This window comes from Gavialis gangeticus, unplaced genomic scaffold, assembly GCF_001723915.1.
Source record: "Gavialis gangeticus isolate Ggan-Ray unplaced genomic scaffold, GavGan_comp1, whole genome shotgun sequence".
NCBI classification, from domain to species: Eukaryota; Metazoa; Chordata; order Crocodylia; family Gavialidae; genus Gavialis; species Gavialis gangeticus.
The window spans coordinates 136095478-136114503 of record NW_017729022.1 but is presented as its reverse complement, the minus strand read 5'-3'; the positions used below and the strand labels follow the sequence as shown (position 1 = coordinate 136114503).

The following is a 19026-nucleotide window of genomic DNA, read 5'->3' as shown; positions in this document are numbered from 1 at the left end:
ATTAATTTTAAAAAACATTCTACATGAACTGATAGATTTCAGGTTTTCTTATTTTCTCTTATACTAGATAACACCTGAAATAATCTGCATAGTAACTTGAACAGTGTTGTTTCATTGTGCTATGAAATCATTGGTTGCAGGTAGCAATGTAACATTTCAAAGACAATCACAATACATGCAGGATGTCCAGCCAGAAGCATTTCTCAATTGACTTGCAGCAGCATGGCACTCTATATTTTGTGCATTCACAGGTCTGGTGTTTAATTCAGGTGTGGCTCATTCAGCAACCCCCCCCCAACCCTCCACCCCTAACTTTCCTCACTCAACCTTACATGTGACAGCAAATCCAGCCTTGGGGAAAATGTTGTCCTGGGTGAACTTTTACTTTGGTGCCCCTCCTTGGTGCCCCTTCCCCAGTGTGTCCCCACCCCAGGTAGACAGAGTCAAGTGGCAAGGGGGAGTAGAGCGCAGCTTCCCAGGCAGATGGCCCCATTTCCAGCTCATCCCTATCCCCATCCCCAGCCACCACACTGCAGCCACCTGGCAGCTATCAGCCTGGCCCACTGCTGCCTGTGCACCCACGTGGAGCTGCCGCTGAGCCCAGGAGTGATCACAAAACCACCAGAGAGAGAGAGAGAGAGAGTGTGTGTGTGTGTGTGTGTGTGCGTGCGTGCATGTGCACACGGTGCCCTCCTAATATCCTCCTAATGCCACCCTGACCCCAGTGCCCCGGGCAGTTGCCCACTTCAACCACCCCTAAGGCCAGCTCTGTGTGACAGTCACTCAGCTGGTTGAAATCAGTAATTTTGACTTCAGTAGAGATGCACCAGTTTACATCAGCTGAGGCACTGGCCTGTAGTTTTTCAAAATAAAATATTCATTTTGGGACCAACCTTAGATTCTTTCAGAGCTTTTATGGACTTGAGTGGAATTTCTGGTACGCAGGAATGCAGCATACAGCCCTTAATAATACATACACTAAATTACTGCTTGGAGCTTGGAGCTGCTTGAATCCACTCTGAGAAAAGGACCTTTACTCCCATATCTGGCCTCCCTACACACAGGAATGGAGTGCAGTGCATGTGTGAAGAGCAGAATATTGGGAGTGATATTCCCCATGTGTGTTTGCAAACTGGATTTTGCGCTCCCGTTAAGCTTTGAAATGTTAAGAGTGTTTCCATCTCTGTTTGGCCATTACACTATGGGCTGATAGAGAGAGAAAGAGAGAGAGAGAGAGAGAGAGAGAGTTTGGCCTCATTTATAAAAAAAAAGTGCTTTTGCTTCCTTTACCTGATAAGCAGTCAGTTCTGATGTATCCCACCATCTATCCCATATGTTTGTACTGAGATCTGTCTCGAGGAATTTGTACTTGATTGGCTGTCAGCTTGTGATGGATATGGTACACACAAAGAGTTATCACAATAATCAACCCCAATATCAGACCCAAAATCAGAGGCAGGGTTTCTTCCAACTGCTCCCTCTGGTCCACTGGGCATTTATGTGCTGCAGTTTATAAAAAGAGAGAGAAGGACTGATGATGAAACAGTTTACTCATTAACTTATGTAGTGCAAAACTGACTTTTTCAAAGAAGCAAAGTTAAACAAACAACAGCAAAAATGATGCCCTGTCTACAAAACAAAAACATATGCAGTAGAAATTAAATCAAAATAGCAGGAATATTAGTTACTGTCGGGCAGTTGTTTAAAAGCAATAGCCTTGACAATCACCAGCCTACTTCAGGGAAGCACATAATCACAGGCTTAGCTTAGCTTTGTCTATTCATCTATTTTAATTTTCTTCTTCTTTCAAATTTGTTCCTTCCCTGAAAGTGACTAAAATAGCTCTGCAGGAACTCCACTTTCAGTGTTTCTTGGCTCTGCACCAGGTTTGCTCAGTTTACAAGTGAAAATCCTGTTTCTTTTCTATCTTCCGACCCTGGGAGCTCACTCCAGAATCTGATAGGGAAACAGTTCTTTCATGTTCACACCTCCACTGAATAAATTGTCCCAGGGGAGACGCATTATTACTGAGGTCACAATGTAACGGTTGAGAATGCTTGCATTTCCAGGCTCACAGCTCTAGAATTTGAAGTCCTTTATGTATCTACAGAATGAAGCATGTATGAGCCAGCAGCAGTATGAATGTATTTTAAGTTTCTCTTACAGGCATCATCAAAAAGGTGAGAGTAGTTTTAGTCTCTGACTTCAATCTCGGATTCATATACTTGAACCAAGTTTAAACTAGCTAGCCCAAGTAATGACAGCAGTGTAACCACAGGGGCATAAAGCCCCAAGCAGACAAACTACTTAAGTATTTTGTAGCCAGCAGTGAGCTATGCACTTTAAAGCAAGCTCTAATGGGCTCAGGTGTGCTGTCTTAAGTTGTAGCCACTTTTGATGTTAGTGTTGATGTTCCTATACATTAAGCCAGATCCTCAGTTGCTGTAAACTTCAAAGGAGAAATGCTGATTTACACTGGATAAGGATCTGGCCCTAGATTCTCTGATGTGACTTCAGTAAGCACGTCTACATATGCAAATAATGCACATGAATAAGCTCTGGAGTTTATTGCTCCAGAGTTTTTTGCCCCCAAGCAGGTTGTTCGAATGTATACCTAGGAGCAAAAAACTCTGGAGCATTTTGCTCCAAAGCTTATTCATGAGCAGCACATAGAGCCTGGTCAGAATAGCCTGGGCTGTCAGGGGACCCGGGGAGTCAGCCTGTCAGCTCAGGGATGCTCTGACCAGGCTCCATGGGCTGTGGAGGGGCTGGATGGGACATGAGGGTGCTTCAGCACAGGCGCTGCCTCCTGGCTAGCCCCACAGTGAGGCACCCTGTGCCCCAGGCAGCCAGGCAGTATCTACATATGTGCTTCTGTACACGAAAAAACTCACAGCAAGATAGTATTTATATTTACAAGTACTACCCTGCTGCGGAGATTATTTGTTTTGTGCGCCTTAATAGAGGCACGTGTGTAGGCACTGAGATGTGTACTACACAGTTAAGTAGTCAACTGCACAGTAAATATCACATGTAGACATGCCCAGTGAAACTAAATGTGGGAGGAAAGTTGCACTGATCTTTTCAGGATCATAACTTCCAAAAGCAACAACTTTCATCACTGCCAATCATGGAGAAGATATGGTATAATATAAGTGAATCCTGGGCACAGCAACTAAGAATTTACCAGACACTGTTTATAAGATCCTTGGGAAAGGACCTGCTCTTTGTTGGCTATTTGTATAATGCTCAGAACAGTGGATCAGGGACACCTATGTGTTACCACCATATAAAATAACAGCATTTTTTGTAGAAAATATATTACAAGGACATTATTAAGATTGCAAAGTGGAGCACTCAAAAGTTAAGCAATGTCAAGGATTTAGGTCACCCAGGCAATTGAAATTCTTTCTAACTAAGATGCAGGTCAAGATTGTATTCCATCTAGTACAGGGGCGGGCGGGCAATTATTTCAGGTGGAGGGCCATTTACCGAGTTTTGGCAAGCCATCGAGGGCTGCATAACAGGCAGCCAGGGGCATATAAATATTAATTTTCTAAATTTTTTAGGGGCCCTGCAGGCTGGACAGAATGGCCTAGTGTGCCACATCTGGCCTGCGGGCCACATTTTGCCCACCTCTAATCTAGTAGGTGTCACAGATAATATTTTGGCTTCAAAGGGCATGTCCAAATGAGCATGCACATGTGGTTTGCAGCACGGTGGGGGGGTTTTAACATCAGAAGATCCTGATGTCAAAAAACCCCATGGCTGAAAAAAGCAGCATGGCACATGTGGCTACAGTGCATGCTGCCTGAAATGGGAGCCTGCCAAGACAGAGCCAAGCTCCAGCTGCTGGCCAGGCTCTGCACACCCAGATCGCCACTGCTGGAGCCCCAGGAGGGCCGCAGAACTCCAGGTAAGGCTACTAGGGCCAGCTGAGGTGCTGGCTGCAGCCTCCCCTACCCCACCCAGGGCAAAATTGCTGTAGTGGCACTCTTGACATAGAGGCAAAAATCTAACCATCCACTGTACACACAGTGCAATAACCACCTGAACTGCACTGTGCTATAGTACTTCCAAAAGAAAGTAGTAAAGCACAGTGCTGTATCAATTGCACCATATGGCAACATGTAAACACACCCTCTGTGATTTATTCTTAAGGCTAAGATTGGGGTATGTTACAAAAGTAGATGTGTTATTATTTTTTCAGGGACTTGAGCAGGGTGGACTAAGATTGCACTTAGACATATAGGGCAGAATTATATGCTATTGCTAAGATAAAAAGTGGCATTTATGCAGCTTTCAGGCATCTACATCACCCTATGACATTCTGTATTGTTTGATTAGCCTGCACATAGTTAAATGCCTTCTGAAGCTACAGTTTTGTTGTATGTGACTAGGTTTGTCCCTATACATATGCTCAGAAGTGATACATTGCTGCCCCAGAGATTATAAATTAATTTATGCTCCATTATGATTCAATATAGATATCTTCAGCATATTTTTAAAACTATTTCCTGTCCTTGCAGAGACAAGGCATTGACAGTGTCCTCACCCACCTGCTTTATCTGTGACAAGTTAGGGTATGTTTGATGTTTTGGCATTGTGTCTGGCAATTATATGAAGGGATTGTTTGCAATGCTCTTAAGAATAGACTGCACAAGCACTCTTGTCAAATGGATTAAGCCCTTTCTTGAGTACAGGATTGAACTAGATGACCTCTTGAAGTCCTAGTTTTCTATGGTTATGAACAACACCATTATGAACAACAGCATTAAACCACATGCATTATAGTCAACTACAAAAACACGATGAGCAACTGTTTGATGCTGGCATGTTTCTTACTTTTTGACCAACAGTCAAGAGACTGAAACACTACTAGAGGAAAGGGGAGCCTTGGAAGACCCAGGTTTTAGGCCAACATCCTCTTGAAGGAATCTGAACATTGGTCTTCCCTATCATCAGACACCAAACTAATGACCAAGCCACTGCCCAGGAAGAACTGAGAGTTCCTTCTTGATGATGCTCAGCCACTGAGCAACCAGAAAAGAAAGCATCCTGGTGGCAAAAGAAGAAAAAACAAGAACCTCAGCTATGTTGTTCAAAGAGTTGGTTGCTGTTTTAGCAGGACCCAAGTGAGCTCTTACTGCCCATTTTGTTGGTGCATTTTTGCCTTACAGAGCTACTGAAAAACTGTATAAACAGCACTGCGAACAGAAAACATGCTTCTTTACAGAGTACTTCAAATGAAAATCCCACTCAATGATGCTGGAATAGAAGACCAGACTGCCCAGAGACTTTCCTTTAAGGAAAAAAAATTCCAAATGTACAATATTCAGCATTCATGAGCCCTCTAGTCCAACAATCACCAACCTTTTCTGGCTGCAGGCTGGAATGACCCATTTTGGGTCACAGGCAGGTGGGCAGTAGGATCCCCCTGCAGCTGCACCAACATAGGGAAAGCCCCTTTGATGCCAAATGCCACCAAATCCCCACATCTCAGGGCCAGATGTAAAAGCTCAACAGGCTGTAGGCTGTCAACCCTGGCTCTAGCCCACCCCACCTCACAGGATGCCCACTGAATCTTTTCACAGTTAATCTCTCCTAAAAATATGCTTCTCCAGGGACATACGTCATCATATACCCAGCATATGCAAAAATGTGAAGTGGAGACATTAAGGCAGTAGTTCTCAACATTTTTAGTCAGAGCATCCCTCCATAACTTTTTTGAATTTGGTAACATCCCAGTTGAGAACCACTGTTGTGCTTCCTCAGCTTACCTCACAGGTTCTCAGCTTTTTTTCGGTTGACTACAATTTATGGGGTTTAATGCTGCACTTGTGGGGCACCCATGGTGTTGTTCATAGAAACATAGAAAACTAGGGCCTCAGGAGGTCATCTAGTCCAATCCTGTGCTCAAGGGGATGGGGGGAGAGGAAGGAGGCTGGTACGGGGGATGGAGGACAGAGTTTTGATCATTTCCAACCACAGAGGATCTACCTCTGGGAGGTGATGGATCTCTCATTCTATTACCCATCTCTTGTGCTATTGAGGCTCACAAAAACACCATTGACAACACAGGGTTAAAAAAAAAGCAGCTGGGCATAAAGAGAGAGGGAACTGGGAAATTAATTCTATTATTAAGCTTTTTAAAACATAAATGAAGCAAGCAAGCCAAAAATACAATGTGAAAAGTATTCTAGCAAAGTCCTTTTCACTCCACATACTGTACCGTTTTGCCAGAACAGTGATTAATCACCAGTACTGTGTAACAGACAATTCAACAATTGCTGCAATGCAGTTTTTATAGAAAAGGGGGAGGAAATGGCTATGGATTCTTATTCTGGACTCAAAAATTGGCTCCAGTGCTTGACTAAAAACTTTCCCATTAATGATGCTGAGAATCCTGTTACCAAATTCATTACCAAACCAGAGGCATGTAGGCCAGTAGGCATTCCCAGATATTGACCCTTCATAGGCCAGTATGGAAGGAAGAACTGAGTCAGGAGGATCCAGAGTAAAGTTACAGTTACAAAGGCTTACAAAGACCCTGTGATCCTTTTGACCCTCTCAGGGTTACAGAGAGCCAGTGACCCTTTTGACAAGTGCACTCAGCATGGACAAGCCACACCCATTCTTTCAGGGGATGTGCCACAGCATTGTGCTATTATCTCAGGTTCAAGGGATGTGGCTTCCCCACTCCTATGCCCTTGACCTGAAAAAAGCATGATGGCATAGGATTTGCTGACACACCACTTTTCACCATTTAAGTGTGATGATACCTACAACCAGGGGAAACCTCAGTGGGAATACCCTTGTGTAGGTTTCAGACTGGTGGTTTTTCAGGTGAGTTTTAAATCTCACAATCTATTTTAGTCAAACTGATTTAAACTAAAATAATGTCTACCCAGCAATCAAGGAAATCCTCCCCCTCTATGCGGCACTGGTCAGGCCACAGCTGGAGTACTGCGTCCAGTTCTGGGCGCCGCACTTCAAGAGGGATGTGGACAGGATCGAGAGGGTCCAGAGGAGGGCCACTTGTATGATCAAGGGACAGCAGGGTAGGTCCTATGAGGAAAGGTTGCGGGACCTGAACCTGTTCAGCCTCCAAAAGAGAAGGCTGAGGGGGGATCTTGTGGCCTGTTATAAACTGGTTAGGGGGGATCAGCAGGCGCTGGGGGAGTCCCTGTTCCCCCGAGCGCCGCAAGGAGTGACCAGGAACAATGGTCACAAGCTGGCGGAGGGAAGGTTTAAGTTGGACATCAGGAGGCGCTACTTCACGGTCAGGGCGGCTAGAGTCTGGAACCAGCTTCCAAGTGAGGTGGTGCAGGCTCCCACCCTGGGGGTTTTTAAGAGGAGGTTGGATGACCACCTTACTGGGGTCATTTGACCCCAGTGCTCTTCCTGCCATGGCAGGGGGTCGGACTAGATGATCTGCTCAGGTCCCTTCCGACCCTAGAAACTATGAAACTATGAAATCAGTTTAATGCCACAATGGAAGTTAAACCTGAGCAGGGAGATAAGCCCTTATGAGGTGAATTTCACTCTCTGGAGACAGGGAAAAGCAAAATGCTACCACTATGTGATAAATAGAAGACTAGCCAACACAGTGAGCTGTGTCTCAAAAATATTTTGGCCTTTTTACTTCAAACTCTACACTCTTACCAACACAAATCTAAAAGCTTCTCTAGCTACAGAAGATGTATACAAAATTACAGCTGCTTTGTCTGAGGATAAGGCCAGAACAGAACTTTCAATGGAAAATTCGTTCTAAATTTATCCCTGGCCTCACAGTCCATGCACAGTAAGGAGCTGACACTCTGACAGATACCAAGTGATGCAGACAGAAATTTGTTCACATAAACAACACCGCTACATTTTTATGAGTTACAGGCTTGTTTGAGGCTATTAGTTTGAAAGATGTGGGATTTGTTCCAAGCTTCTGAAGGTGCAACCGCAAGTAACTCATCTAGGAAGGAGAAGGCTGTGCACTAAGAGAAGCCTGAGAGCTAAGAGGCCCCAAGAAAATTTCTTCCTCTTGCCTCCCCCCAACCCTGCACTGTGGAAAACTGGGAGGTCCATGCTGCAGTAGATCCCTCTCATCCCTTTCAAAGAACCATAAGTTAGTGTGGTCCTGTTCTAGGATGCACAGAAAATACAGATCCCTATTTTGGGCTCCTAGAAATCAGCTGATCCTTGTTGTGCCATGACCCTGCCATGGTCATGTTGGAAAGAGGTAGGATTTATACCTTGAGAACAAATCCAGAGCCTAGAAGCTGAGTTGACCAGCAAAAATGGATTGCCATGAGATCAAAGGGAGTGCTCCTTTGAGTCAGCATTTCCTTTTCTTAAACACTTGCCCATATCTGAAAGCCTCCACTTTCTGTTCCCCTCAGTTCCCTGAAGCTGAGGGGAAAATATTCATTCCAGTAGGTTGGCTGAGTTGCACATTCTGTATATTTTACAATCAGATATTCACCACCATAAACAGCAGTATAAAAAGCTACAGGCTTAACAATGCAAGCATGGGTAGGGAAAAGCCAAACGTGTAACATAGCAGACAGCCTTTGCCAGTCCTGATCTATTTTTACTTAAAATATTCTGTCTGAATATGACATTAAAGCAGAAGGTGGCAGGAAGAGGGTACATTTCATTTCCCCGTGATTTTAAAAAACATACTAAACTAAAAAAATAAAAAAACAACAGAATCTGGAGCAACTCAAAACTAACAAGTTCTCTTAGCCACCTCAGTGGAGCCTGTAAGTTTTTGCAGCTACCTACTGGTCATGTCTACATGTGCTATTAGGGTGGCTGAATAAACTCCAGTGCACTTCATGCCAGAGTTTATTGCTCCCAGGTGCCACGTTTGCATATGTGCCTGGGACCAGCATTTCCTCTAATTCCACCACCATTGCATGCTTGTGGCCACGCAAGCGCTCCTGGCAGCACAGCATGAGCATGCCTGTGCGTCTCCACACACCACACAGCTTAAAGGGAATGCTGCCTGAGACTGCAGCACATTGAGCCAGGGTGCAGCAGCACCAGCTGGCACACGGATCCAGGGGTCAGCCGGCTAGCCCAGGACTCCTCTGACCAGGCTCCATGTGCTGTTGAGGGGCTGGTGAGGGCACAAGGGTGCTACAGTGCAGGGCTAGCCAGCAGGCAGCTCCCACACTGAAGAACCCTCGTTCCCCAGCTAGGCCTGTAAATGTCTACACAAGCACTGAGGTGGAATAAATAATTCTACTGTAGGATAGGACTTGTGACTGGCAGTACTATCCTACAGAGAAATTAATTAGTTTTCTCTGCCCTAATAGTACCACAGTAAACGTCTCATGTAGATGAGCCCACTCTGCAGTTAACTAAGCTAGTCAACTCTCAAAGGTTAGTTCTATAACACTGAATAAGACCTCTTTTGTTAGATACCCTTTTGTCTTCACTGGGAAAAAAGAAACTCTGGATAAATCATAATAATACTTTTTTTGAACAGGAAATATGTATTTCTCATGTCTCCATCACTCTTACGGGGAAACAGAATTTGTTCACAAAACATCTCTTTTTAGTTTGCAGTTTCTAATCAGATGATAGGTTCTAATCCATGAATTTTTCATATTATGGAGCAGAATTAATACTGAAAGCAGTTTAAGAACTAAATGATTCCTGCCCTTTTTAATGAGCTGTTTCAAAATCAGTAGTGCCTTTCAGTAATCATGGACTTGTATCAAGAGAGATCCTTGGAGAAAGGAGGTGTCTGGAAGGATTAGAGGGAGAAAGCAAGCTCCTTTGAGAGATATATTTAATTTTAGCTCACTGTAACTAAACCCACGGTGAACCCTATTTAGCCCATTAAAATAAATGGACTCCTTTAGACTTCAAAAGACATTGGACCATGTTTCTGGTGAGCTTTGCAAAGCCTCAGATTGTATTTGTTATTTTTTTAAATCTTATTTTTAACTAACCCACTTCATCTTACACTACAGGTTGGGGGATTTTCTACATACCCTCCAGAGAGCTAAAACCTTCACTCTCTTAGTGACTGGTTGTTTGTGTTCAACTGGAAGTTGTATTCACTGAAGCACAGCACTTTTACAGGGCTGTGGTATAATTGGTATACTGGCCCCACCCTGAACACTAAATTCAAGGAAAAGGTTATTCATGCCTCCTTATAATCAGCCTGATAATATACCTCCCTTCCATAGGTGTTAATGATCTTCTCTCCTTTTTAAAGGTCTTGATGTTTCTACTATTCAAACTACCTTTTCTTCAGCAATTTTGCTGTCTGTTAGCTATTCCTGGTAATCTCTCTCTTCTATTTCACAGCCCTAAAGATTTTTTTTTAGCTCTAACTAAAAACTGTAACTCAGATGTAGTAATATGAACTCAGGTGTAAAAATGGCTGAGAGTACTGGAGGCACTGTCAAGACACAGAGGAAGACTAGATTTAGTTTTATAAATTGAGTAAGCAATGTACATTTAATTAAAATGACTACAGGACTAATGAAACAATCTTTTGACCATTTTAACCTTTTTTATCTAATTTCTTGCATTTTTAAAAATTAATATATTATCTAGCACAATGGTACACATACGACCAGTAGCATGCAGACAACCTGTCAGTGGAACACATTACCAGATTTATTATAATTACTTTCTATGACAAAAATTTGCTGGTGGTATGAACTGAAAAAATTGCTGGTTATACTTAAGGTTGCATCATTTTAAATTGCTGGTGAGCAATCTGTCAGAGTTTGGGAACTGCTGATCTAGCAAATGAGTGAACATTCCAGTAAAGTTATATTTGTGTTTGTTTTGATCTTAAACTGAGTAATATAGTGCTAGGTCCCTGGCATATTAGTAAAGGTTCTAGTTTCTTACTAGAGAGAAATATACATCATGTTATAGTGATGATGGCCCACACCATGTGCACCCCCGCTTTTCAAAATCTTAGATCCGCCCATATAAAACAGTGCATATACAATACATGCATATGGGAAATTACCATTTATGAAGTCCCTAGAGCAAAAGAAACAGGGTTGACAGATGAGCTCCTAGCTTGCTTACCAAATGGGTGATCACAAGCTCTTTGGTGTAGCACTGGGAAGAGGAAATGGATACAAATTATTTTCCAACTTCTTACAGGAAATCACGTTCTCCTCCATGTCTCAAAAGTTTGGTCAGTGGATGTGGACTAAAGTGGATAATGATGGAACTCCACTCTGGTGGGTATGTTGGCTGATTAGCATGGTACCCTCCATATCCTGCATGTCATAGACTTCAGGCCTGAACACCACCAACTCCTAGACTAACAGCTCTGTTTCACCATTTCAGAGGAGGTCACCAAAGCTTTGACTGCTTAGTGGTCATAAAGGCTGGATCTAGACATGCAGGCATGTGTGGTTTGTGGCATTGTGAACCTCTTTGCAGTGCCACAAACCACATGAGTTCCGCATTAATCAGTGCTTAGTGCTGCTAATTTGCAGCCCCAGGGCAAAGTTTGCTACTGGGATTTCCTGGTAGCAAAAAAAAAAAAACCTTGAAAAAAAGCAGTGCAAACCATAACAAAGTGGCAAGTGCAGGACAAATGTTTGGCCAGCATAAATGCAGAAATGGGGGAGAAGGCAGTCCATGGCTCTCCCAGTCCAAGGCTGTCTGTAGTGCTCCCCCATCTCAAGGCACACTGTACCCCAGACAGATAGGGAGCAGCTGGCTGGGGCTCAGAGTGCCTTAGCATGGGGACTTGGCAGCATGTAAAGATGGAGAAGCAGGCAGCTCTGGGCTGCCTACTCCCCCACCTTCACGTGCCACTCCCCAGCTGACTGAGGCACAGTGTGCCTCAGCACAGGGGATGGCTAGCCCCTGCAGAGGCAACCTGTGTCCCAGCCAGCCTCCCCCTGCCCTCCCACAGCACGTGGAGCAGAGGAACAATGCATTCCACTGCAAACCACATGGGCAGGGGTGTGCACTGGGGCACAAGTAGCCACACAAATCTGTGCTGCTACTATTTGTGCTGTTGTAAAGGCACACCCCTGCTCATGTGGGCCCGGCCAAAGAGAGTCAGGATGTGCCATAATGGAATACAGGTGAGCAATAAGCAAGAATGTAGTTGCAGGCTGAATTAAACTACTTCGTACTCTGGTTACATATCAAGTAAATAATAATAGCAACAGCACTAGTGATAATAATAATTTACATTTATATAATATCTTTTCTCCAAGGAGCTCAAAGCATTTTAAAAGCTCTGAGGCCTACAATACTATTCTGTAGGTCTCTGTTATTAGTCTCGTATTACATGTATATGAAATAAGGGGTGGAGAGCTGAAGTGGCTTGGACAAAGTCAGAATGGATCACAGGCAGACCCTTCAACCCTTCATTTCCAACTTCCAAGTTCCTGCCCAGCTGTTGGACCACAATAGTGACAGTTGGGCTGGTGAAAACGATACAGAATATTCTCCCATTGGAAAATTATGTTCATTGAAATGAACTGATGTCACAAGGCCATCTGACTTTTCATGGGCCACCATAACATCTCATAGGAGTCACAATTCCAGGTTCATCCTGCCCCAGTTCTTGTCTATAGGGCCCACTCCACAGCTGGACTACACATCCCATGATGCACTTTCATCCCTGTAGCTGAATATTTTCAGTACATCATGGAGCCTATAACTCCCAGGAATGCTAATGAAAACTACCTGTGCTCAATGAGGAGAAAGTATAAGCCTATGAGACTTTTCTGTTGTATCAGAGAAATAATAGGTTTTACATCACCAGTTCAGTAAAGTTCAAAACTCCTTGGTTAACTAAGTATATGAGCAATCTCACTGAAGTCCCTAAGACTTGCAATGCTTAAAATTAAGTAAGTTCTTTGCTAAATCACCAAGATTTGACCCAGCACCTTGCCAGACGGAGCCCCTTTTTGATCAAAATAAGTAGCAACTTAACAATAGCAGCTTAGTTCCCCCTTTTAGAGCAAGGTGCTCATAAAACAAAAAGCTGTCTAGAATCCTGTAGCAGGGCACTAAGGTGCCTGCTACAGACAACAGTATTACAAGCTCAGCTGCCAATCACCAGGGCAGCACAGGTGCAGGTTGCCGGGGCAACCAGTCTGGTCAGCTGACCAGAAGGGGGCAGGGCCTGGCCTTTATAAACAGCCAGGCTGAGGCTGGAAGGGCAGTTCCCCCCTGGTGGCTGATGGAGTAAAAGCTCTGTTAAACCATTGTGGCCTACTGAAGCAGAGGGCCTGAATTAACTCCCAAGTGAGGAGACTGGGTGATGGAAACCCTGGTAGGGATTTTGAGAGCATAAGCTACCAGATGATCACGGGGTTGTGTTTGAGCCAGGTTGGCTGGGAATTTACGTTATAGCCAGGGGCTTTGTATTTTCTGTTTTGTTATTGTGTCACTGGAGGATTGGGTGAGGCTGTAGGGGTTGGAGGAGGCCTCATAGGAGCTCCACGATAGTGTGGGGTCTCCTGCGCCATAGAGGGCGCAGCTTGGTTTGAGGGCGCATTGGCCCAGCCCTGGAGTTAGGGGGTAGTGAAGAGCCCTGACTAAAGGGGGGGCAGCAGGGAGCCCCGCAGTGAGAGACCGGAGGACCGGGTGAGGCTGTAGGGGTTGGAGGAGGCCTCAGGGGAGCTCCCCAGTAGTGGGGGGAGTTCCTGGTGCTGGAGAGGGTGCTGCGTTTTGGGGTGTCCTGACCCTGGCCCCAGAGTGGGCAGCATTGGGAGGAGCCCAGTGTGGGTGCAGGCAGGAAGTCCCAGTGGGGCACAGGACCCAGAAGGGGGTTTGGGGGGGCCAGGTAAGGCTGAGGCTGCCTGAGCCCTGATTGGGAAAAGCCCCAGTGGGGCGTAGGACCCAGAAAGGGGGCTGGGGGCCAGGTAAGGCCGAGGCCGACTGAGCCCCAATTGTGGCAAGGCCCCAGTGTGGGCGAGGGCAAGGGGCAAGGCCCCAGTGTGGGCGAGGGCGAGGGGCAAGGCCCCGGGAAGGGCGCACAGATTGGAAGCCCAGAAAGGGCGCAGGAGACAGGCCCCAGTGTGGGCGACATGGGCAAGTAGAGCCCAGGGAGGGCTAAAGCCCAGGGAGGGCAAGAGAATCGCCCATTGGGAGAAGGCCCCGGAGAGGGGGTGAGTACACTGGGAGAAGAGGGAGATAAGCCCAGAGGCTCAGAGCAAGGCCCCAGTGTGGGCGGGAGCATGGAGACAAGCCCCAGTGCGGGCAGGAGAGTGGGAGAAGCCCCAGGGAGAGCACATACTTTGGAAGCCCATAAGGCAGGGGCACCGAGCAACTAGGCAGAGCCAGAAGACCTCTTAAGGCACCGTACCAAGGAGGGTTAGCAAGGCTGCCTCCCTTCGAGATTAACAGCAAAGATGTGGCGGGCAAGATATCGAGGGTGCATTAGACCCGATTTGGCACGGTTGGTAGGGGGTGCTAGGGGAGGTCACAGCACCCCTAGGTCGCTTCCCTGCCACAAATCCAATCCGTGCAACATACTGAACGTACAAAAGATTCAAATTCTGTGATGAGCACTGGGGGTGCAAAAAATGCAGATATATAAATATAGACATAAAATATACATATGCATGTGTGGGTGGGTGGGTGTAAATGTACACAAGTTAATATAACTTATGTATGCTCATCTACACTGCAAGTGCTTTGTATGGTCAGATGAAGCAAAACACATGTTATGTGATGTTTGGGTTCCTGTGAAGAATACTAACCCTGCACTCAATTTAAAGACATCAAGCACCTGGTCTGCTGTTATTCTCATTTTGCTATCTTTACACTGATGTGGCCCACTGAATAGTTCCTGATAAATGCTCATGGTTGGGAGGGGGGCTTGACTCGTGCCCCAGACAACTAAGACCTACACAAGCTTATAGTATCTTTTTTTTTCCCCCAAAATACTGTTCAGCTTAATAGTTAGTTTGCCCTTGTCTTATTCAGCTTTCCCTGTTAGGACAGGCATTAATGAGATAAAACAACAAAGTAAAATAATTTTCCATTCCCATGAGTCACTACCAGCAAAATATATGGGCCTGTTGGAGTCAATTGAAAGTTTCTCATTGACTTCAATTCTGGATTTGGTCAGTGCACTTCCAAGGGGGCGAGATTTTCAAAAGAACTCAGCCTGCTCAGCATGGAACGCTTTTAAAAATCGGCCCATAAGGGTCACAAAGGGACATGCTAGGTGCTAAGAAATTTTGAAAATCTGCCCTGTATTGAGGTGTTTCATTGGGAACTGAGATCTTTTAGAAACTTGGGCCCAAACCCTATTTCCCCTTGAGTGCCCAAGTGCAATCCTATGACAGCCTGCTCAGCTCAAGAAAAAACAATTAAGGGTTCACCTTGTATAAGATGGGTTCATTTTAGCCTTAGGACCAAGTCACAAAGAATGGGGAGGAGTCCCCACTACATTTGGTATTAGCCATTTTTTAGAGACTCAAGCAAGTCTCTTGAGGATCACGCTTAGGTGCCTTAGAGGTAAAACAGGATATGGTCTTGATCTGTAATCTAAAGTCTTCATTTCTCAATTCCATCCTAGTTACCCACTGGTTTGTGCTACATAGGGGCCTCTCTTCTTTTCAAGGTGACTGTTTTGTATGGGTGTGCAAAGCAAGCCCTATTCAATTTGGATTCAGCCTGAATCAGGGACAGTGATTTGATTAGCTGATTTGGATCACTGCCCGTGATTCAATTCAGCTGAATCTGAATCTGAAGATTTGATGCTGATTTTGGAGAATCAGCGATTCAGCCAATGACACATCTTTAAATGTTTTTTCTACATACTTCAAGGTACAGTACGGCTCGTGAACGCTGCAATGCTGGGGCTGATGGAGCATCCCACAGGAGCGTGGGGTGGGGGCACATGCTCGGCAGTGAACCCAGAAGTGGGCCTTAAGTACTTCCAGTCCACTTCTGGATCCACTGGGGAGTGCACTGGGGGCCCCCACAGCCCCCCAGCTCAGTGATTGGCTGCAGGGGGACCCTGAGTACCCCACCCCCAGATCCAGGAGACACCATGCTTCTGATCCACTTCCAGGTCTGCTGCTGAGCATGCCGCCCCATGCTTCTGTGGGATGCTCCATCTGCCCCAGCATCGCAGTGTTCACAAGCCGCCTGCTACCTTGAGGTATGTAGAAAAAATATTTAAAGCTGTGTCTATGTCCAAATCACCAAATCTTTTTGAATCTCTCCGAATTGATTAGGAGGGTTCAGATTCAATTCAAAGAAATTAAAGGATCTTCTGATTTGATTTGGATTCAGAGATTCAGCCACCAAATAGGCTGAATCTTCACCGAATTGAATCAGTGACTGAAGCGTCACACAGCCCTACTGTTTTGTTCTTTATTCACCTTCCTGAAGGAGTCAGGCTCCTATTAAGTGTAAGCTCCTTTATGCTGGAGTAACTGAGTCCATTCTAGGGAAATGGTACTGCCCATTATACCAGCACTGTTGAAATGGTACAAATCTTGTGCCCAGACAAGTGCCAAGGAAGAGGAAAACAGGACTACATGGCAAATGCATGTTGGCCAAAGCTGGCTAAAAAATAGTAAGCACTATTTTTGCCACTGTATATTTTGCAAAAAAATTCAAGTTATCTTATTTCAGTTCGAAAACACAAGAAGTCATTGTTTTGTTTCTCCAGTTTGGGATATTCTTCTCCCTGACTTCTTTTTTTGTGATTTTTTTTTTTTAAATGAAAAAATTCCAAAAAGGAAAAAAGAAAAAAATTTATTTTCAAAAAAGGCTGTTTTCACAGGAAAAGAGTACTTCAGATGAAAAAAAATCAACCCGCTCTAGTGCCGAATATAGGAAAGATATTAAAAAAATTGAACTATGTTTGGGGTTGGGAGAAAGGGATTTAAAATATTATAGAAATGGAATAGGTTTTCCATAGAGCTGGTTTAAAAATTCGAAATGCTCTCACTTTTTACAAAATGTTGTGGGACTATTCTATAAGCGAGTATAAATGACAAGGACCAAAGCTTTCAGTATTCAATGGCACCAAACCCTTTACAGAAAATAGACTCTCTTCAGATTTTACACATCTCTTTTGGATTTCTAATGTATTTTAAAATGTTACGAGGCTTGTGCATAATTAATAGAAATTTTACCTAATGGGAAATTAATGAACCACAAAGGAGGAGGCTAATTACTGTAATTTAAGACTGGCAGGAAATCACACACTGAGCAAATGGTAACGTAACATTTATACTTACCCATGTGCACTACATACATGCATGCGCACGCCTGTACATCACACATCTCTAATGTGTACTGAGAATGTGCATTTGATAAATGGTAGAAACTTCTGTTAAACTGTAGAGCTGTGTGATTAAATTATAATGTACTGGGCACTTCTGCCCACCTCATTTGCCCCCCTGCCCTTAATTCAATTTCCAGTAGGACTAAATCAAGAACTAGTCATTTAAAATGAAAAGTAAATAAGCAAAAGTCTATATTATAGACTTATTCTTATATTACACTAATATCTTTCAAAAATGCAGTTTCCTATCATCAGAATGGTGTAACAGGTTGTCTCCACCCTCTGGGGAAGCCTCAGTGCACAAAGCAGCAACAACTGCTATACTGATGGAGGGGGGCAACACAACCAGCCTCCAGCTCTGGTGGTAGCTATTGTTGTGCCCCTCCCCCTCAAATAGTTTTCCCTTAGTTATGCGGCTCCCTCAAAGGAAGAATTTACACACACAATCACAGGTTTTTAAGTCCCAAACTGAGTAATAGCAAGCTCAAGACAAGCAATAAGCTTATAATTTAATATCTGAAGGCCCACTACCATGAAAACAGGACTACAGGCAGTTAGATACTCAGGAAAGCCCCTTTGCTACTAATGTAAGAGTTTGGTTTCTTGCCCCCTAGGCTTTGATACATCAGGTTTTACAATTTGTCTATTATGTATAGACAGAAAAACTAGATGAAGTAAACTGAGTGAAGTTTTGCATATGTCTAAATAATTTTCTCTCCTCTCTGAAGCTTGTACTCCTAATAAGAGATTCACAGGTGAGGAGATAAGGAAGAAAATAGCACCAGTAAATATGTTACAAATTCCAAAATATCAGCATTATTTTTATATATAAAGGATGTGGCCCATGCAGACTATATGGTGCTATATTGCGGCATAAAACTTGTATTTGTACCCATTGAGAAATACCTACATAATTCACACTGTGAGTAATACAGCAATCCCAACTTCCTGCTGAGTCAGTGTATATAATGGCATGTACCTGCTACATAATTTGCAGGAATGGGACACACACTAGTAAGCACTTACTATAGTACTACAGCTTGATAGTAAGTGTTTTTATTACATAAGATATTTTTCTTCTGCTGAATAACACAGTATAACATTTTAAAAGATTAGCTCTGAAAAATGTCACAAGTATTTCTGTTATAAAGTAACACATTTGACTATCACGTTTAGTGTTTTTTTTTCCCCCCAGGGCTTTAAGTATTAATGGCAGGGGTCCTTGATCCAGCAAAGCTAGAATCTGTGAGAAGTTATCTTAAAATCCTGCTACAGGAAAAATATCCAATGGTTCAAACTCATTTAATCTGCCCCATTTAACTTGGTACAAAACTGGACTACCTCCAATGAAGGCAGCAGAGTGACTCCAGATGTCTGTCAGGGTAACTGAAAGCAGAATTTGGCATAATGGGAATTTGGCCTCAGTTATAAGTATAGCTGGATCAGGTCCCACAGAAACACCTTGGGTGAAAGCCTGACTACATTCAAGTCCATGGCAAAACTCCCATTGACTTTAATGGGGCCTGGATTTTACCCCTTTATGTATTAGTACAGTGAGTATTAACTTAAGCTTCAGGCACAGACATGCTCGTAAAATAAAGAACATGATGCACAAACTCTGAAAAAAGATTTCAGACAAAAATAGTGCATGGACAATGTTCTTTTAAAACATTTTTTTGTATAGTTTCTTTTAACATAAATGCAAAAAAAAAAAAAAAAACCCAACCCCAACCCCCCCAAAAAATTTACAAAAAAAAAAAAGT

At 44.0% G+C, this 19026-nt stretch overlaps 1 protein-coding gene across 1 annotated transcript in view; it reads right to left on the bottom strand.

Annotated features, from left to right (window-relative positions):
- Nucleotides 1-670: 670 nt before the first annotated feature.
- The window catches only part of LAMP5 (lysosomal associated membrane protein family member 5), a 25828-nt gene continuing 7472 nt past the window's right edge, over nt 671-19026 (bottom strand). Inside the window, exon 6 of the mRNA XM_019516225.1 lies at nt 671-1503. Within this exon, the coding sequence (XP_019371770.1) occupies nt 1325-1503 (179 nt within the window). The 3' untranslated portion in view covers nt 671-1324. The remainder of the gene's footprint in view (nt 1504-19026) is intronic.